General features: G+C 39.1%; 6 protein-coding genes across 9 annotated transcripts; 2 read left to right on the plus strand and 4 right to left on the minus strand.

Annotated features, from left to right (window-relative positions):
- Positions 1 to 18: 18 nt before the first annotated feature.
- LOC145736340 (delta-1-pyrroline-5-carboxylate synthase-like) lies at positions 19 to 4,588 on the plus strand. Of its 2 annotated transcripts, none has more exons than XM_081990712.1 (13): positions 19 to 180; positions 236 to 391; positions 447 to 539; positions 595 to 841; positions 893 to 1,108; positions 1,162 to 1,344; positions 2,437 to 2,707; positions 2,762 to 2,990; positions 3,048 to 3,186; positions 3,237 to 3,431; positions 3,486 to 3,656; positions 3,707 to 3,802; positions 4,342 to 4,588. In XM_081990712.1, the coding sequence occupies exons 1-13, from the start codon at positions 100 to 102 to the stop codon at positions 4,521 to 4,523; spliced, it is 2,259 nt and encodes a 752-aa protein (XP_081846838.1). In that variant the 5' UTR covers positions 19 to 99; the 3' UTR covers positions 4,524 to 4,588. The 2 variants fall into 2 exon arrangements, with proteins under 2 accessions (XP_081846838.1, XP_081846839.1); XM_081990713.1 differs by having other exon boundaries at positions 3,258 to 3,431.
- Positions 4,585 to 6,285, minus strand: LOC145736375 (uncharacterized). Its single transcript, XM_081990790.1, has 4 exons — positions 5,677 to 6,285; positions 5,035 to 5,166; positions 4,871 to 4,982; positions 4,585 to 4,819 (listed from the first exon to the last, which is right to left on the minus strand). The coding sequence occupies exons 1-4, from the start codon at positions 5,941 to 5,943 to the stop codon at positions 4,629 to 4,631; spliced, it is 702 nt and encodes a 233-aa protein (XP_081846916.1). The 5' UTR covers positions 5,944 to 6,285; the 3' UTR covers positions 4,585 to 4,628.
- A 423-nt stretch (positions 6,286 to 6,708) lies between these two features.
- LOC145736343 (cleavage and polyadenylation specificity factor subunit 6-like) lies at positions 6,709 to 11,659 on the plus strand. Of its 2 annotated transcripts, none has more exons than XM_081990717.1 (9): positions 6,709 to 6,841; positions 6,972 to 7,157; positions 7,622 to 8,024; positions 8,368 to 8,561; positions 8,614 to 8,899; positions 8,954 to 9,114; positions 9,172 to 9,467; positions 10,988 to 11,161; positions 11,265 to 11,659. In XM_081990717.1, exons 1-9 carry the CDS (start codon positions 6,785 to 6,787, stop codon positions 11,485 to 11,487), a joined length of 1,980 nt encoding a protein of 659 aa, XP_081846843.1. In that variant the 5' UTR covers positions 6,709 to 6,784; the 3' UTR covers positions 11,488 to 11,659. The 2 variants fall into 2 exon arrangements, with proteins under 2 accessions (XP_081846843.1, XP_081846844.1); XM_081990718.1 differs by having other exon boundaries at positions 11,295 to 11,659.
- Positions 11,660 to 12,179: 520 nt separating this feature from the next.
- Positions 12,180 to 13,368, minus strand: Prosalpha7 (proteasome alpha7 subunit). Its single transcript, XM_081990789.1, has 5 exons — positions 13,218 to 13,368; positions 12,952 to 13,158; positions 12,658 to 12,903; positions 12,495 to 12,607; positions 12,180 to 12,434 (listed from the first exon to the last, which is right to left on the minus strand). Exons 1-5 carry the CDS (start codon positions 13,236 to 13,238, stop codon positions 12,257 to 12,259), a joined length of 765 nt encoding a protein of 254 aa, XP_081846915.1. The 5' UTR covers positions 13,239 to 13,368; the 3' UTR covers positions 12,180 to 12,256.
- Positions 13,369 to 13,413: 45 nt separating this feature from the next.
- On the minus strand, positions 13,414 to 15,678 carry LOC145736359 (tetratricopeptide repeat protein 5-like). 2 transcript variants are annotated; one of them, XM_081990751.1, is made up of 8 exons: positions 15,489 to 15,677; positions 14,755 to 15,105; positions 14,450 to 14,692; positions 14,346 to 14,399; positions 14,109 to 14,294; positions 13,881 to 14,056; positions 13,685 to 13,829; positions 13,414 to 13,630 (listed from the first exon to the last, which is right to left on the minus strand). In XM_081990751.1, exons 1-8 carry the CDS (start codon positions 15,558 to 15,560, stop codon positions 13,511 to 13,513), a joined length of 1,347 nt encoding a protein of 448 aa, XP_081846877.1. In that variant the 5' UTR covers positions 15,561 to 15,677; the 3' UTR covers positions 13,414 to 13,510. The 2 variants fall into 2 exon arrangements, with proteins under 2 accessions (XP_081846877.1, XP_081846878.1); XM_081990752.1 differs by lacking the exon at positions 13,414 to 13,630 and having other exon boundaries at positions 13,691 to 13,829; positions 13,877 to 14,056; positions 15,489 to 15,678.
- Positions 15,679 to 15,778: 100 nt separating this feature from the next.
- On the minus strand, positions 15,779 to 18,896 carry tsl (membrane-attack complex domain containing protein torso-like). Its single transcript, XM_081990760.1, has 4 exons — positions 18,497 to 18,896; positions 17,275 to 17,797; positions 16,180 to 16,424; positions 15,779 to 16,128 (listed from the first exon to the last, which is right to left on the minus strand). Exons 1-4 carry the CDS (start codon positions 18,820 to 18,822, stop codon positions 15,975 to 15,977), a joined length of 1,248 nt encoding a protein of 415 aa, XP_081846886.1. The 5' UTR covers positions 18,823 to 18,896; the 3' UTR covers positions 15,779 to 15,974.
- Between the last annotated feature and the right edge of the window lie 4,091 nt (positions 18,897 to 22,987).

A 22,987-nucleotide genomic window follows, 5' to 3' on the forward strand; every position in this document is an offset into this window, starting at 1 on the left:
CTTTAGCACACCTAGGCAATTGCCAATTTGACAGTGACAGCTGACAACAAAAACAGATTGAAAATTTAATGTGAAAAAAAATCAACACTTTGCCAGAAAATGGCTTTAAGAATAACCCCCTCCAGATGCCTGAAAAACGTGCGACGATTTGGAGTGGCCACTCAAAATGTCCCAGAAAAAGTACCGGTGGCACCCAAAAATGGTAAAGTAGTTTTTAAGTTTTGAGTGGTTTCAGGACCAGTGCAAACCAATAGAGCTGAAGAAAGTACCGATACCAACTAGGGACCGGTTGAGGGACGCCAAAAGAATTATGGTAAAATTTGGGAGTGCTGTTATTATGCAAAAGGGAAAGCAAATTGCTATGAGTCGTTTAGCCAACCTGATTGAGCAGGTTATAGTCACTTTTACTTGTGTGTTTTGTGTGGTGTAATGTGGGTTGCCTGCAGATGGCCAACTTACACCAAGAAGGCAAGGAAATCGTCTTTATTACCAGTGGTTCAGTGGCCCATGGACGCAGTCAGATATCCACGAAAGTTCACGTGATTTCCAAATCAACATTTCACTGGTCAGTTTTATAGTTTTTTTTTAATTCAGGTGGAGATGAAGTCAGTGGATAAGAAACCAGCTGCAGCTGTGGGACAACCCAGTCTCATGTGCTTGTACAACGCACTTTTCACCAAATTTGACATACAATGCGCCCAAGTGTTGGTCACTGAAACTGACCTCTACCAGGACACCAACCGTCAAGTGCTCAAAGACGTCCTGTCCAACCTGATCAACCTTAGAATCATCCCAATTTTGAACACTAACGACGCTGTCCTACCCCAACCGGACTTGAATTGTAGAACTTTATTAAAACCGCTTTTCACATTCAAACTTGCGTATTTTTAAGGTCCAACCTTATGCAAAGGGATTAACCTGAAGGACAACGACACTTTAGCCGCCATGCTGTCCACAGAAATCGGCGCAGACCTTCTGATAATCCTCTCCACCATTGATGGAGTGTTTGACAAGAACCCCAGCGACCCCAACGCCAGAATCATCCACACCTTCACTAAAGACACCAAGAAATTGGTTGAATTCGGTGCGGGAAGCGCTATTGGCAAAGGTTAAGGTCGTATTTACTCGCATACAGTTAACTTTAACTCACGAGGTTTACAGGTGGAATGTCCACTAAAATTGATGCATCCCTTTGGGCTTTAGAGCATGGCACTTCAGTGGTGGTGGCTAACGGTTTGAAAGCGGACGCTTTACTAAGCGTCCTGTCTGGAAAAAAGTTTGGAACGTTTTTCGTACAAGAAAATTCCTGTACCAAGGATAATACTGAAAAAATTGCTGCTGAAGGTATACCACCATTAAAATTTAAGAGAATGGACTAGTCTTTCAGTCACTTTTTAAAGCCTTAATTGACAGGGTATAACTTGGTTACTATGACAGCTAGAAATTTCGTTCCAACGTCAAAATGTAGCCCGTAGTTTTGACTTTTTTTTACCCGAATACAATTTTCTTTAAAAATTACAAATAACCGAGATATTTGACGTGAAACGCAATAGTGTAACTGATGTACTAGAAATTTGACAACTCCAAATGGCTGCCTTCATCACTAAACCGTGCAGCTTTCAAGGCTCACCAAATTTTTATTTTTTGGGTTACAGCCTTGATTTTTTTACTCATTTGTAGCCTTTTTATTGTAAATTAACTGTGAATTTTTTCAGAATTTTTAATATTATGATTTACAAGATTTTTGCCTACAGAATGGCTGCCTTTAATTCATTAATAATTATTCAACTTGGTTACTATATGACAGTTAGGAGGTTCGTTCAAACGTCAAAATGTAGCCTAAAACTTCTGCATCTGGCAACCCTGGTCATTTGTGTATAGCCATCACTTGGGACGCATTCGTTTTTAAGCTCCATGGAGCGAGCAGCTCGTTTCTGACATCACGATGACGTAGTTTAGCAAAATCATAATTTAACCAACTGTCAAATTACGTCATTGTGACGTCAATAACGCTCTGCTCGCTCCATTAGGCTTGAAAACGAATGCGGCTTTGGTAAACAATCCGCAATACGTCACACAATGCATTTTAGAAATCGAAGAAGGCTTAGGGGGCAATTCACAGCCTACTTTCATTTTTTTGCGTTTTGTCTGTTTCCCCGCCTTTTCATGATTGTCACTGAGCTTATTCGTGCGAGCAGAGCACGTCACGATGACGTAAAGTGACAGGTGATTGAATTATGGTTTTCTTAAATTACGTCATCGTGACGTCAAATTCGCTCTGCTCGCTCGATGGAGCCTCAAAACGAATACAGCCTTTGTTGCACTACAATGGAGTCAATTGGATAATCAAAATGGCCGGTCCATTCTCTTTATACGTCAGTATGTTTTGACACAATACGTCAAAAAAGTAAAGCACAATTTTTTGGAAAAAACTAGCAAGAAATAGTAGTCGAGCCTTAAATCTAGTAACGGCCAATGACAGAGCGGCCTGTATTAACAAGTTTGCCGAATTGCTGGACGCACAAAAATCGGCAGTAATGGCGGCCAACCTTAAAGATCTTGAAGAAGCGAAAAAAAATGGATTGTCCGCGAATTTAATCGGTCGTCTCACTCTAACACCTGCAAAAATCCAAGCCTTGTCAGTGGGTTTGAGGCAGGTGGCCGAATCGAGCAAAACCATCTTAGGCAAAGTGTTGAGGAGGACTTTGTGGGTGTTTTTGCTTCAAAGAGTTTCTCCAAGTCAAAAGTTGGGTTATTTTAGATTGGCTGAAGGGCTGGAATTGACTCAAATAACCGTGCCAATCGGGGTGATTTTGGTGATTTTTGAGTCGAGGCCGGACGTTTTACCACAAATTGCCGCTTTAAGTATTGCCTCAGGTAATGGTTTGGTGTTAAAAGGAGGTGACGAGGCTGTACACTCCAACGAAATCATGATGAAGATTCTCAATGAAGCTTTGGCTACTATTAAGTGTAAAGGAGCAGTTGGTTTGGTATTTATCATTCAAAACTAGCTCCATCTCTGTCTCTCTGACCATCACCATGTACAGGTCAGTACTAAGGAAGAAATAGCAGACCTAATCAACATGGACCAGTACATTGACCTGATCATCCCTAGAGGGGGCTATCAACTTATTAGGTTTATACAAGACAACGCCCGTCGAATTCCAGTCATGGGACATTCGGAAGGTTGCCACATTTAGGTTATTTTCAATGAAAACACTGATTAAGTTGTATAGGTGTGTGTCACATCTACGTAGACAAGTGTGCCCTACCAGAAAAAGCGTTTAAAATCATCAAAGACGCCAAAACTCAATACCCTTCCGCCTGTAATTCGGTCGAAACCATTTTGTTGCACAAGGATTTGATGGAGGGAGAGTTTTTCTCCGATTTGTGCTGTAATTTGAAGAGTTGGAATGTCAAAATCAATTCTGGTTGTAGTAGTATCAGTCGTCAAGTTCAGTTGTGTGAGTGTTAATTGCATACAGGGCCCGTGTTGTCTAAATACCTTCAATTCGGGCCTCCTCTGGCAAAAAGCTTGAAAAAAGAATACGGTTCGTTGGAATTATGCATTGAAGTGGTGGATGATTTAGAACAGGCCGTTGACCACATTCACAAGTACGGAAGTGCCCATACGGACGTTATCATCACTGAAAAAAGTAATTTTTTTGATTGTGGTAAAAGTTTTGCTTTTTCTGTGGTATTCTAGAAGAGGTAGCGGAAGCTTTCTTGAAAAAAGTGGATTCAGCCTGCGTTTTCCACAATGCCAGCAGTCGAATGGCTGATGGATTCAGGTTTGGACTGGGTAAGTGACTAAAATACCTAACACACTCTAATAACACTTAAATTCCGAACGCACCTTGTAACAGATTAAAAAAAAATAGTATAGTGTGCTATGGTTGCTATAGTAACTGCTGCACGTAAACAAGTGTGATGCGCTTTTGTTTCTTTATTCCCTGTCAGTTAAGTTGGAGGTTGAAGTTTCTTGTCTTTTACTAATTATTTAATTACTGTTGTGCATTAATATTAATTAATAAAAACTGTGTATTTGGGTGCTAAAAATGTCGCGTACAAAATGGCCACTTCCCAATTTCGAAAACCAGACGAAATAACGAGTGCATTATTTTGCTCATAGCGACACCAGATGGTGAGTTTTTTCAATTTTTTCCTAATGGAAAATTCAAGTAGTTTATTAGGAATTGATGCTACATAAGTTGAATTTTTTAATTACCGCAAAAAAACAGATAGTTATGTCAGTGTGGTGATCCGGCTTAACTAAAAATTTGACAAATGACACTAATGACAGTCGATCAGTTTACATAGTTGCCACATTTTTAAATTTAGGGGCTGAAGTGGGTATCAGCACTGGACGAATCCACGCTAGAGGCCCTGTAGGAATTGAGGGACTCTTAACGTCAAAATGGGTGTTGCGCAGCCAATGTGCTCACACTGCCAGCGAGTTTAATGAACCAGATGGCCCCCAATGGGTCCATAAGGCTTTGCCTCTCAATCCTTGTGAAGGGTAGCACTCCATATATCAAAGTCGTTTACATTGTATTGTTCTAGTTCAATAAAGAGTTTTGAAAATACACTTTAACATATTTCTAATAAAAAAAAATCTATCTACAAGTTTAAGCATCATTTCGACTATCCAGGATGCTACCAAAATCAGTGCTGATATCAACGTCGTGGAATTCGGGCTCCTTTTTCTCAAGCACCGACTTGTCCCGGACAATTTTGTTGACTGAAGTTGTTTTGGATGTACTAGGTTGACTGAACAACTCCTCAGTGCTCTCATCATCATCCTCATCGTCATTTTGATCTAAATCATCTACTTTACCATCAAAACTGATCAGTTAAACAGAGTACTTACTGAGGTAACTGGGATATCTGTACCGCTCTTTGTACATCCGGTATACCACCCAAGCACCCATGGAGACTAGTACTAAGGTGATTAGAGCAATTAAAATTCTAATTAAATTAATCTGAAATTATATTGATTAAAAAAAAAAATCAAAGTATACGTAAATTACTAACGTTGTAATCATTTTCGTACACGTCTTCCCAGTCATTCTGAACCACCATCCGGACTACTCGAATGTTCACGTCTGTACCGATTACAGCCCTGGACACACATTCGTACAGTCCTTCTTCTTGTTTGGACACTGCCTGAAAAGTTGCAAAACAGTTTGTGATTGGTTAAAAAAAAGCGGCATTCAGCTTGCTCTGTTTTTTCTTGACCAATCACAAACCCGAAACACAATGACGTTCGTGTGACAGAAGCGCCATTTTGAACATATGTTTGCACTAAATAAGTGGCCTTTCCACTACATAACTGAATTAAAGTTTTGGATCAAAGCCAGATCAAATCTAATGGTATTAATATAAAAAAAGTATATTTTAAATTGCCAGAAATTGGATTAAGGTTGTGTTTTCTAATAATATAAAATACATCTGGTTTTTTTAAGTTCTTTTAGTTGTAGGAGTGACAATTTCAGTGTTGCACATCGTTTATAATTTATGAGTGTTTGGTTTGTTTCAAAAATAAATTAGTAGTGACGAAACTGAAAGCACATGCAAAGTAACAATTAGGAAACCACGTCAAGTACACACCTCCTCGTAAACACTAAACTAAAATATTTATAGAAACAAGCAGGTGACTGAATTTTCCAAACTTACCCTGATTGTAAGGTTTCCGGATAGTATCTCATACCTGAATTTGGCTAAATCATACTGATTAGCCGGCCCTATAATCAAGCCCTTATTGACTAAATGCCAGTACTGAAAGTTGTGATTTTTATCGTTGCTCTGGCATTTCAACACCACGTTGGTACCCCACGGTACTGTCCGCACCAGGACACCTTCACTACCATCCACACCTGGAACTGGAACGGACGGTACCAGATCCAGATGGAGCAGAAGCAAAAACACCCCGGTTGTGTACATGCCTTTACTTGAATGATTGTTCAGTTAATTAAACCGCGGCTAGTACAAACACTTATTAACCAGTAATTAATGTTGGGTTGCGCTCAATTAACCTTGAAGGGTTTCTCACACTCAATAAAAGGGAAATCAAAGTTGTAATTAAAGGAAAAAGTCACCTTGTGATGATCTGGAAGTTCAGTTGAGGACTGAATATTTTTCTGATTTATATTTAGAAAGCGCACAGACACACGAGTTACAAATTTTGGATTAGGCAGGACTGGCTCGTCGGTACGATGGACACGTGACCTCAAACCCTTTTTTTAATTATATCTGACTGCATTAATTTAAAAAAAAAAATCACTCCATCTGGATCCTGTTTCGAAACGCTTTGTAAATGTAGAAAGGTTTAGTTGAAATGCGGTAAAATAGTTTCACTCGGTTATTTACAATATTAAAAATATCCAAACGTACAAGTAAACAATTTTTTTCTTGTAATAATAAATAAAATTCTAGTGCAAAACGTTTTTTATGCAATAGTGTATAACTGGTTGCCTGACTTGCTCATCTCTAACACTCCAGCTCTATATGTAACAGCGTTGTCAAAATGTGATTTTATCAATTTAAGTTAAAATGGTTTTCAAAACAGTTTAGTAAAATGAAAACCCTTAATAAACTTTTTTAAATTAACTCCAAGTTGTCCTAAAAATATTTGATTTACCTTTGGTTCTAAATTAAATGTTGAGTAACGTTATGTACGCTAGTTTGGCAACGCCGGCTAATACTTGACAATCAACTTGTCATTAGTGTCTTTTCCGGCATTTGGTTTGTGGTGTTTGTTGTTGATGGACGCGTGAGCGAGAAAATGGCGGAAAACGATATAGATTTATACGCGGACGATATAGATCAAGATTTTGCTCAAGTAAGTAACTAAATCCCGTAGAACCAACTCTCTAACACCTCAACTAAGCTCAGTTCACGCAGTATAAGTGAAACTTTGTCCTGAACCGGCTCCAGCCCCTTTGCATTACTTCATATTTTTATGATTGTAGGATGAATATTCTGGCGACAATGTGGACCTGTACGACGACGTAATCGCCACAGGTACCACGAATAATTCAGAAAGCGCCGAAACCAAGTTTGAGAATGCAGAGAGTACCAATGGTACCGCAGCCCCACCCGTGTCCCACAATCCGTCGGGACGTCGTTTACAGCTGTATGTTGGTAACCTTACCTGGGTAAGTACAATTTTGTTTTAATTCACTGTATGGTTTGCATAAAAATAGGCAATTTTAACAATGTTTATTGTTTATTACAGTGTAAAGTGATATTTTTTTAGAACCTTAACCTTAAAACTGAAATTACTATAAATCAGACTGGTGTTGTTATTTTCCAGAAAGGAGAAGATCGTGACGTCACAATGATGTAATTTGACATTTGGTTTAATAATGGTTCTGTCAAATCACGTCATTGTGACCTCATTTAAAACAACTAAAATCAAGCAACCTGGTCCTAACCTAACATTTTTGGTTTATATTACATTACATACACCATAAAATTATGAAATCAGTGCTAATTTACTACTCGAAATCAACTTTTTTTTCCAAAATTGACCACCAGGGGCCCTATCTTTTATAAACGCAAAAAATCAGCTTTATATAGGAGTTAATAAGCTTTATGTAGACTTTAACATTTCTCTTAGTGGACAACCGATCAGGACATTGCAAATGCAGTGCAGAGCATTGGAATTAATGACTTTCACGAAGTGAAATTCTTCGAACATCGCGCCAACGGCCAATCGAAAGGCTTCTGCGTCATATCGTTAGGTTCTGATGGGAGCATGCGCAAATGTCTGGAGTTGTTGCCCAAAAAGGAGATACACGGGCAAAGTCCTCATGTCACCCTCACTACGAAACAGGCCTTGTCGAATTTTGAGAGTCAATCAAAGACACGCCCCACCCCTGCCAACAATGCAAACAACAGGCCGCAACATCCGAGCGCCCCTAATCAGGGTCCAATGCAAAACTTTGGTAATCGGATGCCTCCGATGAATCAGGGGCCGATGAGGGGCCCTCCTATGGGGCCACCTGGCAATCCTCAATTTGGTAAGTTTAATAAAGAACTTTTCCATCGATGGTGTATTTCATTAATGCAGGATTTTATCATAGGCAACTAAATACATAATATATAGTATAGTTATATCCTTCTTTATTTGTATTGAACAGAGAGAAATAGACTTACATTATTTTCATCCACCATTACCGACAGAACTAACTGTCACTGTCATTTTCAAGGGTGCCTATGATTTTGATTTGATGATGATTTTTCAAACTTTTTAGAATAATAAAGGTTTATTATAGACTTCAACTGTTATATTAATTGGCGATTAATACACTAGTTGGTTAAATAACTATTAATTGTGTTATTGACAAGTAATGTGTAATGTAGGTGGTCCAAGAATGCAAGGTCCTCCTGTATTTAATGGTCCGCCTAATATGCAGCAGCAACCGCCCAGATTTCAAGGACAGCCCCAGTGGAACGGACCACCGAGGCCCAACGGCCCTGGTCCTAATATGGGCCATATGAGACCTGGTGGGCCCCCACCTCCTGGACCGCAAGGCCCACGTCCCGGTCCCCCAATGGTAATCACATAAATCCAGTCATGTGACTGACTGTTAATTTTTGATTTAACAGTATCAAGGGCCACCACAAGGTCAGCCGCCACGTATGCCGCCTCAAGGGCCTCCGCCTGGTCCACCGGGCATGCGTCCCGATTGGAATAGACCGCCAATGCAGCAAGGTTTTCCTCAAGGTCCTCCACCAATGCAGGGACCACCAAGAGGGCCCCCACCTATTCAAGGACCTCCTGGAGTGGGTCCACCGCAGGGTCCACCTCAAGGACCTGCTCCACACGTCAATCCCGCTTTCTTCCCTCCGTCAGGGCCTCCACCGATGCAGATGGGGCCTGGACCAGGTCCTGGTGAGGGTTATTTTAATGTTTTTTTTTTTTCCGAATAACTCAACATTTTTGTAGTGATGCAACAAGGACCACCCCACGGTCCACCAATGGGGCCACAGCAGCCACCACCACACGGGCCACCTCACGGCTACGGACCCCCGGGTAATATGTCTCAACCACCATACGGGGGACCACCGCCAGACCACAGACCTGATATTCCACCAATTAGCGAGCAGGTTGTCTTCCGCTACTTCCCTACACAAGAACAACCCCAACTGAAATAATTGTTTCAGGAATTCGAGGATATAATGTCAAGAAACCGAACGGTGTCATCTTCGGCTATAGCAAGGGCTGTGTCGGATGCGGCAGCCGGCGAGTACGCAAGCGCTATTGAAACTTTAGTGACGGCAATTTCACTGATTAAACAGTCCAAAGTGGCGGGAGACGATCGGTGCAAAATCCTCATCAGTTCGTTGCAAGACACTTTACGTGGAGTGGAGGACAAAAGCTACAGCTCTTCGAGACGGGAACGGTCTCGTTCTAGGGATAGATCGCATCGACGCGGTAGAAGAGAACGATCTTCATCCAGGTGAGTAGTCGTTTTGTCATTTAAAAATTATATTCTGCTCAGTAACTGTTGCGTCACATTTCTTATCTCATTTGATTTAAAATTTGAAAGTGTCAGACACCTCTAATCTTCTAAAAAATGCTACAAGTGTCTTAAACCTTCTCAGAATTGTTTTAAATTGTCAGAGGCTTCTAAGACAATTTTGAAAGTTCTAAATGCTGTTGAGAACCTTTTACAAAGTGCCAGAGGCCTCTAGGACCGTTTTCAATGTGCCAAAGACCTCTAAATGCTACTGAGAACTTTTTGAAGAGTTCCAGAGCTTTCTACAACTGTCTTAATCTTTCCCAGAACTGTTTTAAATTGCCAGAGGCCTCTAGTACCATTTGAGAAGTTCCATAAACTTTTAAATGCTATTAAGAGCCTTCTAAAAAAAGTCAGAGAATTCTATAGTTGGATTTTTACCTTTTGAGAATGACGTCATCTTTTTACATCTTTGTTTCTCGCATATCAAACATGTGAAATAAACAAAGGCACGTTGTTAATTTTGTCGTCCTGTCAAATTGAAAACGTTGACATTTACTGTCACTTTGGTTTAAACGAATATCAAAGGTATAAAAATGCTGCGCTACAATGAGAAGGCCCAAATGCTAATTCTAAATGTGCTGCTTTTTTTCGAGTACGAAAAGAAACAGTTTCCAGATGTCAACTGAAACTCTCATGATCACTCATTTTTCAAAGCATTTGTAGGTTAAAACTTGTGATCTAATTCCAGACATGCGTGTTTTTTCACCTGCTTGACGTCATTCTCAAAGGGTAAAAATTTGACTATACAAGTGTCTTAAACCTTCTCAGAACTGCTTTAAATTGCCAGAGACCTCTAGAGCCATTTTGAAAGTTCCATAGATTTTTAAACGCTCTTGGGAACCTTCTAAAAAGTGCCAAAGGCCTCTACAAGTGTCTTAAACGTTTCCAGACGTGTTTTAAATTGTCAGAAGCCTGTAGGACCGTTTTGAATGTGCCAAAGGCCTCTAAGGGTTACTGAGACCTTTCTTGAAAGTTCCAGAGTTTTCTACAACTGTCTTAAACTTTCCCAGAACTGTTTTAAATTGCCAGAGGCCTCTAAGACCATTTTGAAAGTTGCATGGACCTCTAAATGTCATTGAAAACCTTCTAAAAAGTGTCAGAGGCCTCTACAAGTGTCTTAAACCCTCCCACAGTTGTTTTAAACTGCCAGAGGCCTCTAGGACCGTTTTGAATGTGCCAAAGACCTCTAAATGCTACTGAGAACTTTTTTGAAAGTTCCAGAGCCCTCTACGACTGTCTTAAACTTTCCCAGAACTGTTTTAAATAGCCAGAGGCCTCTAGTACCATTTTGAAAGTTCCATAAACCTCTAAATGCTATTGGAAACCTTTTAAAAAGTATCACAAGAAAAGTGTCTTAAATCTTCCCAGAATTTTTAAATTATTAAAAGCTTCTAGGTGCATTAAGAAAGTGTCACTGAACAGACCATATAAAAAAAAATGTATGGAATTGTTTATAGATACAGGGAAAGAAGTAGGGAACGCGAGAGGGATAGAGATCGTGAACGCGACAGAGACAGGTACTATTCTGACAGTTACAGAGAGAGAGAACGGGAAAGGGATCGTTCCAGAAGCCGAGGAGACCGTGTGGAACGCGAACGAGAGCGTGACTACAGAGAGAGAGAACCGGAAGAGTAAGTCTTTTTTAACTGAATCGTAGATTTGCTGTTGTGGAGTGCACTGAAGAAGGCCTTCTTCAATTTTAGCGTTTTCTTTTTATTTCTTCTCTCAAATTAGGAAGCAGCTGGTAAATTCTGTACCTTCCAGGTCGAGGGTGTCTCGTCCTAGGAATAAATCACCGGTGGAAGCTCCGGACGCAAGCGGTGACGCTTCGTCCAAATCGCGCTATTACGAGGAACGTTCGTATCGTGAACGGGAACGCGAATCGGGACGCGGACGCGAAAGCGAACGAGATCGCGAGCGCGATAGACGCGAAGAGTCGCACCGATCGCGACACTAAAATTTCTCTCTTAAATAATTTTAATTTCTTCGTTCGTCCGTAGTTGCATTTGCTTTACATTAGTCTTGATTTGACTGCACTAATAATAATCACTAAAGGACCGTACCACCAACCAGAGGCTCAGAAGAAGAATGTACAAGTCAAATTAAAAAGTACCATTTTGAGAGTACAATGTGTGTGTGTTTGTATTTTATTTTTTATTTTTCCCTTTTGCATATTTTAAGGGTATTTTTGTTGTATCTGTTTTAAGGTACGTTTACTGTATTCAGTTCAGAGGTCCTACCAAGCCACGTGGTTTGCTTGCAAACAAAACAAACCATTGTTTACTACAATATTATATATTGATCATGGTGACCGTATTTTTATACGAACAAAAGTATTTATTTAATTTGTACATGTACTAGGATTACTGATTAAATCCTTTTTTTTTTAATGAAATCTAATTTATCACTCTCCTCCAACTATTAAATGCTTCAAAACTAATCAATTTCAATGTCAGGATTAGTGTGACGTACTTTGAAATTTTTTGTCTTCCTCTAGTACATTGATTTGTAATTGGAACAGTGACGTATGGTCGTCGGCACTAATGGGAGCGATGCACGTCATCAGTGAGTTTGACGTTTTGAAAATGCATTGACAGGTAACTTGATTAATGACATCACTATATACCAATGTTATTGTACTTAAGCCACTTTTATTAAATACGTTTATTTAATGACCTTTAGAATACAAATCATTACAAAACCTTTAACCTAACTTATATTAATTATTACATATCATCAGTATCGGATTCGGAATCGGCTTCCATGGCTTGTTTTGCGGCCCTTTCAGCCTCCTGGAACACGTTTTCGGGAACGCGTTCGTGGTGCCCATCACTGTCCTTACACACCCAGGACAGTTCTAACTCGAAATTTTTATCCTTTAATTCGTCGTGCACCAAGTAAATGCTGTGAAACCAATCTTGTAGTTGTGTATGTTTTAATTGGTTTGAGAATATTTTTTCTTACATTTTTGCCGCCTCTTTAGTCAGTTCCTTGCAGGTCATTTGACCTAATTTCAGTTTTTCTATCTCAGTTTTGGCTGATTGTTTAGCTTTGCCTGCTGCACACCCATGGTTGCCCTATTTAATTTTTTTAATTAAAAATAGTACTTATAGTACAGGGAACTTACATAGCTAATCCCTGAAGGATCTATGGTGTACATCACTGGCTCTCCATGCTCATAACTAGCGAGGATAATACTACAACCGTAGGGTCTTATAGCACTGTACAAAGTGTAGGCATGCATATACATGCTCACTCTGTCATTAAGGTACTTCAAAGGGATACTAGACCCGTACTGTTGCCTGTACTCTGCAGCCTCTCTACGAGCAATATGCACAATCTGTCTAGCATCGGCGATCAGCCCGGAAAACGCCTAAAAACAGCAGATGAACACTTGAAATCTCTGCAAAGTGAAACTCACCATTCCAATGTGTTTGTCTATGTTGAAGATCCTTTGGTTGGTGGTAGGCTCATGCAGTTTGGACAGGACAAGCTTTTCAGCGGCCAGGATGATCCCGTCAGTGCCTTTGAGACCAATTACGGTTCCGCTGTTTTCAACCGCTTTCATAGCATACTCCACTTGGAAAACCCGGCCATCGGGGGAGAATTGCGAGGCCGAAAGATCGTACTGCAAGCCCACACGTTGTAAAAGATTAATAACGCCCCCCCGGAGGGGTTTACACTTACCCCAGTACCGATTGAACTCATTTTTCAAGAAATTTAACAACAACTTGAGTGACCAAGCAGTTTAAGCTCTAAGTATGAGGTTAAGTTTTGCTTACTTGACATTTTAAAAATGTCGGTAAGTACAGTTTTCTGTAACGCTGTAAACTGTCAAAAGTTTTTTAACGGCGCAGGATTGGGAGTAAATAAAATGACAAACTTTAGTAAAACATTTTTAGTAACACTTTAAAGAAATTATTGTAGTTACAAAGAGGGTTTAAATAAAGCTGTATAGACTTAGTAAGGGCTAAAAAGTGTCAGTCAAATTTACTGGATATGGATATTTGCACTCCAGCCTGAGTATTCCTTCCCAATTTTTTGGAGTTGACTACCATTATCACAGGCGTTTCCACTCTAACAAGCCTAAATTTGAATTTCTGAAAAGCGTAGTTTAATAATTGCACATCAACCGATTTAAATTGAATCGTTACATTGCCATTAAAAGTAAAATCCACGTCAGTCGCGTAAGGCTCGGGGATGGCCACCGAATCTCCAATAATCACCCCTTTACCGTCCGCTAAATTAAACACAGTGGTGACTATTACCAACCCTGACTTGTCCACTGAACAAAAAGTACTAAAAAAGATCAATCAGCACTGATAACTTGCAATTAAAGTGATTACCTACAAAGGGACAGTGTCCTCGTTTCGTACCGAACAAATAACCTTCCCTAAAATGACCTTTTCCTCATTTAATCCTTCCTTCAACTCTCCATAACCAATTTCTGTTAATTTAGCACTCTGGCCACTGGATGAGGTGTAGCACCCATTAGAGTAAGGCCCTAACTGTTTGGAGTTAATACCCTAAAACCAAACCACATCCATTTCCCTTACTAAACCGCTTTTAAGCACAAACTTTCAAAATTTGTTGAAACTTTTTAGGTTTCAGCTTGCCTTTAGCATCGACCAGTCCCTGCACCTCTTGCAAATATTTGAGCAGTTGATTCTCCTTGGTTTTCGGTGCGTCCCACGTGGGATCGTACAACGCCGATTGGTGGAACGTTTTCAAAGCCAACTCAAACTCCTCCTGATACTTGAAAGTCTGAAATAAGTTTGAAAAGTGACAGTTTGAGGTTAATTAAGGTTAAGTTACCACAGCCTTGTTGTAGTGCAGATCTGATGACGTTTTGGTCACTACAAACTTTTCCTACAAACTATAAATGATGATTAGGTTTTGTGTGCTTTGAAGCTTTTTACCGCTTGAGAATAAGCGCTTAAACATTGCTTCAACACATTAGGGTTCTGTTGTATCACAAAAAAATAGGACAAGTGGGCATTGCCTAAAATAGACCAAGACACGCCATCCTGAGGATCCAATTGTACAGCCTCTTTAGCAAAGCTCAGTCCTTGTTCCACATTCCTCCTCATCTCCTCAGGTGTTTTACACCCCTCTTGCCTTAATATAATTGATAGATTTCTCAAAGAGACTTTGTTTCTCTTCTGTCCACAAATTCAAATGTGTTACCAATGTAATTAATTAGTCAAAAGTGGGGTTAAACAACCTTTTTCATGGCACCCTCAAAGCAACTTTTAGCCTTGACAAAATCCTCAATTTTACAGTAACACTCTCCCAATTCGTTCCACGCGTCCACCAGCTTAGGATCCAGCTTAATGGCTCTGGACAGGCAATTCTCAGCTTCCTTGGAGTAGACAGAGTAAACATTGAGCAGTTTACCCCTCAAATAATTGTAGTACGCTTTGTTCAGGTGTAGAGCAGACTTTTCATGCTCGTCGAATATTTGAATGTTTGATTTTACCAGATCTTCAATGTCTTGGCTTTTCTTGATGGCCTCTTCAATGCTGTGGGTTTCAAAGTATCTGTCTTTGTAGGAGTAGGTTTGATCTACAATATCCTGAAAAAAACATTTAAAATGGGTGTGGTGGTAAGAAAACACACAATATGGTTAATTTGCTTTAGAGAAAAACAATTTTTTACTACTACTAGTACTGGTTTTAATCAGACTTTTCAACTAATGCATTACAAAAGTCCACAATGATTTGTTATCACCATAAGGTTTACTAACTGATTTACAAAAAAAAATAGGCAAAAAGACTGCAACAGAAGTAAAACTAATCTTTAGCTTTTCATACCTTGATAATGTAGGTGTTAAAGCTGCCAAGCCTAATACAGTGCATTTTAGAGGCTGCTTTAACCCCACAAACCATTGGAAAGACTAAAGTTACAAAACGAGCCCTAAAAACTGCTTGGAAAGGCACATCTGTGAGATTTACTTACGTTTAAGTATTTAATGACGTCTTCCTGGGCTTCGCTGTTAACACGCGGCACTTCGGGAGCGGATAAACTCATTTTGCATGTGCACCAAATCGGAAAATAACAATTTTCTAATTCATTTTAAGGTTTTTTTTTGAAAAAAAAAGAATAAAACAATCAAAGTTGTTTTTAAATTCTTTGCAAAATGACATTTAGTTAGAAAGTGGGGTTAGGTTTACTTTAGTCAATGAAATTTTTCCTGTACAACTGGATAGGATATGCTTGCTTGGAAGGGCTACAAAAAAACACTGAAATGTACTTCTTCCAATCTATTTGCCATCTTTATTATTTATTGTCTTATAAAAACTGTTATATACATCACCTACTTAGGATTACAAAATAATATTAAAATCAATACATAAATATATCACATATTAGTATCACATTTTTCCGCTCATTTTTTGCCTTGAACGGTAAAAATACTTGGCCTTTGCGCACCAAACCATCGACCTATAAATTGCTCTCCCACAGTTTCAGATAGTTGTCCAAGACTTCGTCGAACCATTTTTTCTTCACTGGATCCTTGATCACCACCCCCAATGAGCGCATGTTCATACCGAGGATTGCCTCGTTTGTTAGCAGGTTGTTCAGTCTGGCCAACAATCTGAAATTTCCACGTTATCGTTTCACATACAATCCAAAGGAGAGCACTCACCTGGGTTCACTTTTAGACTTGAGCAAGGTGGGATAGTTAAAAATAAAGTAGTTGGTATTGCGTAGCTTCTCACTGGCCCAATTCTCCACCGTTTTATTGCCGCTGGCCACCTTAATCATCCCCAAATACTCCGCCTGCCACGGACTGAAGTATTCGTTCAATTCCGATTCGCTCGTGTGCGAAATCCCTTGATTCTTCAGTTTGTCCTTGATTTGATGGTAACGACTTTTGTTGTACACAAACACCTGTAAAATTCCAGTCTTGATTTGCGTTGTAACGGGTGTTCAATAATTGGTATGGTCTTAGTTGGCTGTGGTTTGAAATGACAGCTGTCATATAATAATTGTTTGCAACGTTATCTAAGACGTACGCTTTTTGTGACAATTGCCATCCATACTGACTATAACAATTACTGAACACCCGTTATTACTCACTCTGTTATCAATAATTATTAAATAATACGCACGGGTCAATTTATTCTTATCGCGTATACAAAGCCATTACCAACATTTTTAATTTATTTATTATTATTATTATATGGTGGTTGGGTGAAATTTTACTTTCTTTAACACAGCTTATGCAATTTTCGTATATGTAACACATACTCTGATGGTTTTTGTCCAGTAATTCAAAAATCTTCTAATAAACGCCCTCTATGGTCAACACTGCAAGTTGCAGTGAAAATTAGCATAAAATTAGGACGTCAATCAATAATAAAATAGTAAATCAACCTAAAACCACCAAAGGAGCAGTGCGGTTTGGTTTTCGATGAATCGGCTAGAACAAACAATAGTGCGGTTTGAATTTCGCTGAAAGCGACCTGATTTTCTGCTTCGTCTTGCCCAATATCATAACAAACACTTTTAATAACAATGTACTTGGGAAAATAGGTTGAATGACTATTTTAAATTGACCGGTAGGTAGCGCCATCACCCTGGAGTCTAATATTGTTGCAATTGACCTTAAAGTCATGCAAAACCGCGCCCTAAACAATCGCCCAGGTCCCCTCGAATTTAAAGGATGTGAAAGGACAACTTGGTTTAGTCACACAACTTCCTGCTTTAATTATTAAACGCTTCTCTAGCATCAACTCACCTGATACAAAGAATTCCCAGTGACGTAAGATTGAATATAGTGGGAACCAAACTTTTTGATAAACATCAACACACTAGCCACGTCACCAGATCGAATTTTATCGATTTCCAGTCTCACTTGATCGATTACATTGTCGTTAGCGGGCACCCGCCCTAATCGGACACTGTCCCGAAACCGGGACAATCGCACCAACACATAACAATGTTCCTTGGTGACGAACGAGGAATTGATCCCTAAATTCCTGGCCAAAGTCTCCGCACTCCAACTGGACGTGAATGCCTTCCAGGGCTGGTCGAGCAGCTCAAAACTAAAGTCTCTGAAGTAGGCCTGCACCAGCTGCTTCAAAGTGTCGCAAAACTCCATGTGAAAGTCCCCTTCGAATACTCTGCGCTGTTTCCTGGTGGCCCGCGGCTGGATCGAGTAGCGGTCCATGTCGTTGAATATGTCAATGGTCGGTTCGCGGAATATCCAGTCCGAGTCGTTTCTTGGTACCACTTTCATGCTTATACTAAAGTAACCAAACCTGAAAGAAAATCAATTACGTTGAGTACGTTTTGACAATTCCAAAGACCACCATCTTTAAACGACTGCTGTCAAATAGTCAATCCAATCAAACTACTATAAGCTGGGGTGTTTCAACTGTCAAACTTTGACAGTCTATAAAACTGACAACGTAATTTAAAATATCCTTCAAGGTTTCCCAAACAAAGTTTTTGTTAACAATAATTACCAAGTCCACTTCCTTTTAGATTTTTGGTTCGTTATTTTGTTTACAGTGTATTTCAACATATTCAGATAACCTTCTAACCTTCGAATTATGTGCACACAGAGCGAGGATTTTGACATTTTTGTGGCTGGTCAACAACAAGGAAATACTCAATTAATGCACTTTGAACCGCATTTAAGGTTAAATCAAGAAGTGTATTTTCAACGTAATTGCAGTCTCCTAAGCTATAATATAAAAACTAGAACACCGTTACATAAACCAATTTTTCATTAAACAAATTAGATTTCATAATTGCGTAAATAAGAGGTGCCAAGTCGATGACTTTGACATAGTTTATGGTACACTACAATGTTGAATGGTTTATTAACTGAGTGTTTTAGAGTGTAATTTCAAAATAGCTAGTTTCAATAGGGGTGAAGGGACAACCCTTTAAATTACCGCACCCCTCTAGGAAGAAGAGTCAGAGTAAACTGTAGTTACTTTGTGTAAACTGACCTGGTGAAGATGTCGATGGACCTGCCGACCTTCAACTGGCTCTCCTCGTCGCCAGCTGAGCCCCAGGTACTGCCGGTCATCAGTACCACCACAACAACGAGCAGTCGCGCTCGTAGCCACATTCTATACACGCACTGGTCGGAGTAGTACTGAACCGAACTGAAACAAGCCGTCGTAGGTACCGCCAAAAGCCTTGAAACAAACCGCTGATAATGGCCTTTAGTCTGTGTAGTATTGCCTAAAACGAAATAAGTACTGGATATCACTGACAATAACGTTTCTTTTTGTTGTTGGACGATTGCATAATTGTTTGTAACAACATTCATGTGCCAGAACTAGTTGTTAGACTTTTCCAAAAGGAAAAAATCTACATCTTTTTATTTTCTTTAGAACAGCAAACTTGACAGTTGAGAAGCCATTTTGAATTTAAAAGTGACGTATTTTGTCAATCAAATTTTGACAGCCGACATTAGTTTGATTTTCAATCTGATCACGTTATCGGTGCTCGAGTAATTCCTTTTCGAAACTCACTTCTGTACTGTCACTGATTTTAGTTTTGTACTGTAACCTGCCAATCAAAAACGCCACTCAACTAAGGCCCAGTACTTTCAGTTCGGAATAACTTTATTCTAAGGATAATATCTATGGAAACCGTGAAATCAGACGCTGCTACTGGTCAATTCCGTCATTTCTATAGAAATTATCCTAAGAATAAATTAATTCGGAGGTGAAAGTACCGACCCTAAAGCAAATTACGTTAGTTAACTTACTTACAGTTTTCTGTTAGTTAAATGAAAAAGGTCCCCCCGCATGTGCTGACGCTGTAACGAAACAGAAACCTGTAACCGCCAGCCAAGTTGGCCAACAGATGACGGCAATGATCTGGTTTTTACATTTTTTAAGTTTACCTGGAAGCTGGAAGGAATATTATACTAGGAAACATTTCTGTTAGCTCTTTTAATCTCCTCAAGTCCTCACAGAGTTTTCAAGACTTTCCGCACCAGCACACTTAACTTCATCCAGTTTTTAAATTAGTTTCGCACTCTTTTAACGACACAAGAAACTTCAAGCACAAAATCAAACTATATTTTTTTAGGGGAAAAACAATAGTATTTAGCATTGATGAAACAAAAATAAGAAATAAAACAATACAAATAACAACAACTAGTTTTTGTGAGGTTATGTCGTAACCGGTTTTCGGTTGTCAAATGTTGGTGTGCAACGCTGCCAGTGTGTTTACAATTTGACTTAATTGCGCTTGTTTTTGACTGAGTTTAATAATTATTGCCTTTACCCTGTTTTACTGTTTATAATAAACTTGGACCGGTTCTCTTGAGAAACAAACGCAGTCTAACAATTATTAAAACGCTTGTCTGATTGCAAACACTGGCATCGCTGTAAAATTTAAAAATACTGACAGACGAAATCCGGTAGTAAAACATAACCTCAAAATTAGTTTGTTTATTTATTGTTCTGCGTTTATTTAAACGTTCTAATATTGTGACTTAATGTGTGTGCATTATTGGCAATTGCGGCATATATGGGCAAAAAGAGAGAAAAAAGTCTTGGAAAGTTTCAAAGAGGCCTACGGAATATAGTAACAGGATCGAGTTACTAAATAAGTGGTAAATTGTAAGTTTCTCCATTCTATTTTCAAATTTGATAAAACTCGTGCCACTACAGTGCGTTTTGCATATCTTTAGTGATTCAAAAGTTAGAAATTAGTAAATTTACAGTGGTACAACGTTGTTAAGTGCTCATTATAGGAAATTTAAATTGAAATTAATTATTAAAAAAAAAAACAGTGTAAACAGATACGGTAGCAAAGTGGAGGGTAAAGTTTGGTCCTATTTAGCCGCGGCAATCTCACGCTCGACCAATCACGGCACGTCAATCACAGGGGCCGCCGCTGACATTCCCTACGGGGGTCGGACTCAGGTATTTTTCAGGTCCAGATGAGAAATATAATCCGAGAGATCAATTAAGAAATGTCCGAGGGAGGTCCGACCCGGTATAATTACCCTCACAATGGTACACAAATACTGCTACCACGAACAAGTGACAAAATGCATTTATTCGTGTTTGTTGGTTTTAGTGGAAACGTTTTGTTTAGCTACACCCCTCAATCGGATTTTGGTCAAAAAGTAATTTACTCAGTAGGTTTACCACTTACAGTAATCTACTGTGCATATGCCTTAAAAACTGTATACTGTATAAAACCTTGATGGAACCTTTTGTTGCGTACCGAAAAGTAGATAAACATCGCCCCTGGGCCCCCACATATTGATGTTCATAAAAAAGTTATATTATCTTATATGAACTACGTATAATAGGCGGAACCTTTGAGGGCCTTAAAAGTTCCTCGGCCGAAGAATGAAATTGTTGTACTAAGCTGAAGAAAGGATCGGCTTTTTACATTTACTCCTGATGGGGGATTAGGGCCCGCGTACAAAACAGGTAGAACCAAATATTGCGGCTTTAGAGAAAAAAAAAATGGTTTTTGGTACCGACTTATCTCCATTTTTACCTCCCTTGTATGCTAGTTATTATGATATGGATACTGGGTGTTTGGCGCTTTTTATCATGCCGCCTCCATTGTATTCTTGAGAGAAAAACGATCTCCCTTGTTTGTGTTGTGTTTTCAGTAAAAAATTTGTTTGAAAACCCTTAACCGAATGACATTTAGTGTAAAAACGAGGTTAGTTTTCAACTGTTTCGTTGTCAGTGATCCGGAACAATGAACTAGCACAGTATAACTGGATGGGACATGCCGTAACCCTCAATTTTTAGTAATAGTCACGTGACTTTTCCGGGTACCAACAACGAAAAATGATTCTCCCAGTTGGTCTCAAACGGTACAAAGTGGTATCGCTTCTTTTTCACAGTTCAAATGAATGAAAATCCCGTGTCGGTCTTCTCTTTGACCATCATCAGGATGCTTGAAAGCATTCGAACAGTCACCGTTTTCTTTTCATCGTGGTTCGGTACCCGCTTTTGATTTCAAACGGAACGCTACCGACTTTTGCTTTTTACTGTTTTTCTCTCTGTGTATATACAAATCACCGCCATTGAAAATTACCGTCTTATTCACACACACAACTTCAGTAGCACTCTGTATAGTTTAGACGCTAATACGGAATTAATTAGCTAATAGTCTATAATGAGTGTTGCTCACCCTGTACATTTTAAATCAAAATAATTGAATAAACGGTCACATTTTCAGTTGACAGTAAATATACACAGCGCAGCAATGATTAAAAATTAAACATTTCATTATCGAGTTAAACATGTGCGGTTATGTTTAACTTTTTAATTACAAGTCTAACGAGACGAAACAATTAATTTTCATTTACAACAAACCGAGGGAAAAACCAGGAAAATTTAATCATCAAAATTGTTTTGGGTTATAATTAACATATGCAATTTTGGCATGGGACGATTTTAATCTGTTGGGAAACCAGAAATCGACACCCGCTCTAAAATCTAAAATCTTGATTGGCCCCTTACGTTTTTGACCCCCTTCACGTCGGTTGACAAAAAGACAGGTGAAATTGAATCTTTTTGTATCTCTCGGTCCCGATTTTAACCGCCAGGTAATTTTATACGTCGTTATCCGGCCTGCCACGTTCAAAAGTCGATAACTTTTTACACAAAGGAGCCTCTCATCCTGCTTGTCGATAAATATTGGTTAATTTAAAACTACGACGTCACTGTCCGTTGTCAAAACAATGCCAAAAGTGACAGGCGCAGTAAATAGGCAACCATCATAGTAAAGAAATCAAGTAGGCTGACAAATGGCGGTACAAATTAATGTTTGCGGTCTAAAAAGCAGTGTTTTAGGGTTAATTCAGTGCGTTGAAAGGTCCGGAAGTGTTTTCAAAGTTCCAGACCTTTAAACCCAAGTAAAAACAATTGGTTTACCGTGTTATACGCAAAATAGTTCAGGGATGCGTTCTGAACACTGAAGGTTGGTAAAAAGTCTCTGAATTTTACTGTAAAATCATGGACTTGGCAACAAAACTGGTTAAATGGTCACACGGACTGTTCCATTTCCCCCCCAACCCGAAGGGGAGAATAGGTTGATTAAACTGTCATTTTTGACATAGTGCCATTTCCCTTAATTAAAACAACTTTTTAGTAGGCCGTGACGTCACTAAAACAGTATGGCGGCCTTCCTTCAAGTTGGAGATTCGTTTCGCCATTCCAGAAGTAAAAAAAAGCTTTCCAACCGAAAATCTGGTGAAATTCCAAGGATTTGGCAATGACGCTCCTAGTAGTAAGTACACTAAATACTTAATAACGTGAAAACGCTTCAAAAATAGCTTTAAAGTAGTATAAACACATCAACGTCATTAAAGCCTATATTCGCTTGTCACCACTCTTTCATCTACTAAGTAAAACCGTTTCTTGCAAATTTAGGCCCTAACAAGGTTTGAAGCACCAAGTTACCAAAAAAAAAATTATTTTAAGGTAATATTTTCTAAATTTTAG

Source organism: Ips typographus, linkage group LG12, assembly GCF_016097725.1.
Source record: "Ips typographus isolate SLU linkage group LG12, UJ_Ityp_2.0, whole genome shotgun sequence".
Classification (NCBI taxonomy): Eukaryota; Metazoa; Arthropoda; class Insecta; order Coleoptera; family Curculionidae; genus Ips; species Ips typographus.

What these genes read in the sequence shown, in the direction of transcription:
- LOC145736340 (XM_081990712.1), top strand. Translation starts at nt 100, where the DNA reads ATGGCTTTAAGAATAACCCCCTCCAGATGCCTGAAAAACGTGCGACGA. An exon ending in GAATGTCAAAATCAATTCTG is followed by an intron (nt 3,432 to 3,485) that starts GTTGTAGTAGTA and finishes AATTGCATACAG; the next exon opens with GGCCCGTGTTGTCTAAATAC. An exon ending in CGTTATCATCACTGAAAAAA is followed by an intron (nt 3,657 to 3,706) that starts GTAATTTTTTTG and finishes GTGGTATTCTAG; the next exon opens with AAGAGGTAGCGGAAGCTTTC.
- LOC145736375 (XM_081990790.1), bottom strand. Translation starts at nt 5,943, where the DNA reads ATGTACACAACCGGGGTGTTTTTGCTTCTGCTCCATCTGGATCTGGTA. An exon ending in CCGGAAACCTTACAATCAGG is followed by an intron (nt 5,167 to 5,676) that starts GTAAGTTTGGAA and finishes GCAACTTTTCAG; the next exon opens with GCAGTGTCCAAACAAGAAGA. An exon ending in TGTACGAAAATGATTACAAC is followed by an intron (nt 4,983 to 5,034) that starts GTTAGTAATTTA and finishes ATATAATTTCAG; the next exon opens with ATTAATTTAATTAGAATTTT.
- LOC145736343 (XM_081990717.1), top strand. Translation starts at nt 6,785, where the DNA reads ATGGCGGAAAACGATATAGATTTATACGCGGACGATATAGATCAAGAT. An exon ending in GGGGCCTGGACCAGGTCCTG is followed by an intron (nt 8,900 to 8,953) that starts GTGAGGGTTATT and finishes ACATTTTTGTAG; the next exon opens with TGATGCAACAAGGACCACCC. An exon ending in AGAGAGAGAGAACCGGAAGA is followed by an intron (nt 11,162 to 11,264) that starts GTAAGTCTTTTT and finishes CTCTCAAATTAG; the next exon opens with GAAGCAGCTGGTAAATTCTG.
- Prosalpha7 (XM_081990789.1), bottom strand. Translation starts at nt 13,238, where the DNA reads ATGAGTTCAATCGGTACTGGG. An exon ending in TAGACAAACACATTGGAATG is followed by an intron (nt 12,904 to 12,951) that starts GTGAGTTTCACT and finishes TGCTGTTTTTAG; the next exon opens with GCGTTTTCCGGGCTGATCGC. An exon ending in ACTAAAGAGGCGGCAAAAAT is followed by an intron (nt 12,435 to 12,494) that starts GTAAGAAAAAAT and finishes TTGGTTTCACAG; the next exon opens with CATTTACTTGGTGCACGACG.
- LOC145736359 (XM_081990751.1), bottom strand. Translation starts at nt 15,560, where the DNA reads ATGAGTTTATCCGCTCCCGAAGTGCCGCGTGTTAACAGCGAAGCCCAG. An exon ending in ACGTCATTAAATACTTAAAC is followed by an intron (nt 15,106 to 15,488) that starts GTAAGTAAATCT and finishes TGTTTTTTTCAG; the next exon opens with GATATTGTAGATCAAACCTA. An exon ending in TTGAGGGTGCCATGAAAAAG is followed by an intron (nt 14,693 to 14,754) that starts GTTGTTTAACCC and finishes ATTTGTGGACAG; the next exon opens with AAGAGAAACAAAGTCTCTTT.
- tsl (XM_081990760.1), bottom strand. Translation starts at nt 18,822, where the DNA reads ATGAATGTTGTTACAAACAATTATGCAATCGTCCAACAACAAAAAGAA. An exon ending in TCCATCGACATCTTCACCAG is followed by an intron (nt 17,798 to 18,496) that starts GTCAGTTTACAC and finishes ATTTTCTTTCAG; the next exon opens with GTTTGGTTACTTTAGTATAA. An exon ending in AAGTCTAAAAGTGAACCCAG is followed by an intron (nt 16,129 to 16,179) that starts GTGAGTGCTCTC and finishes TGGAAATTTCAG; the next exon opens with ATTGTTGGCCAGACTGAACA.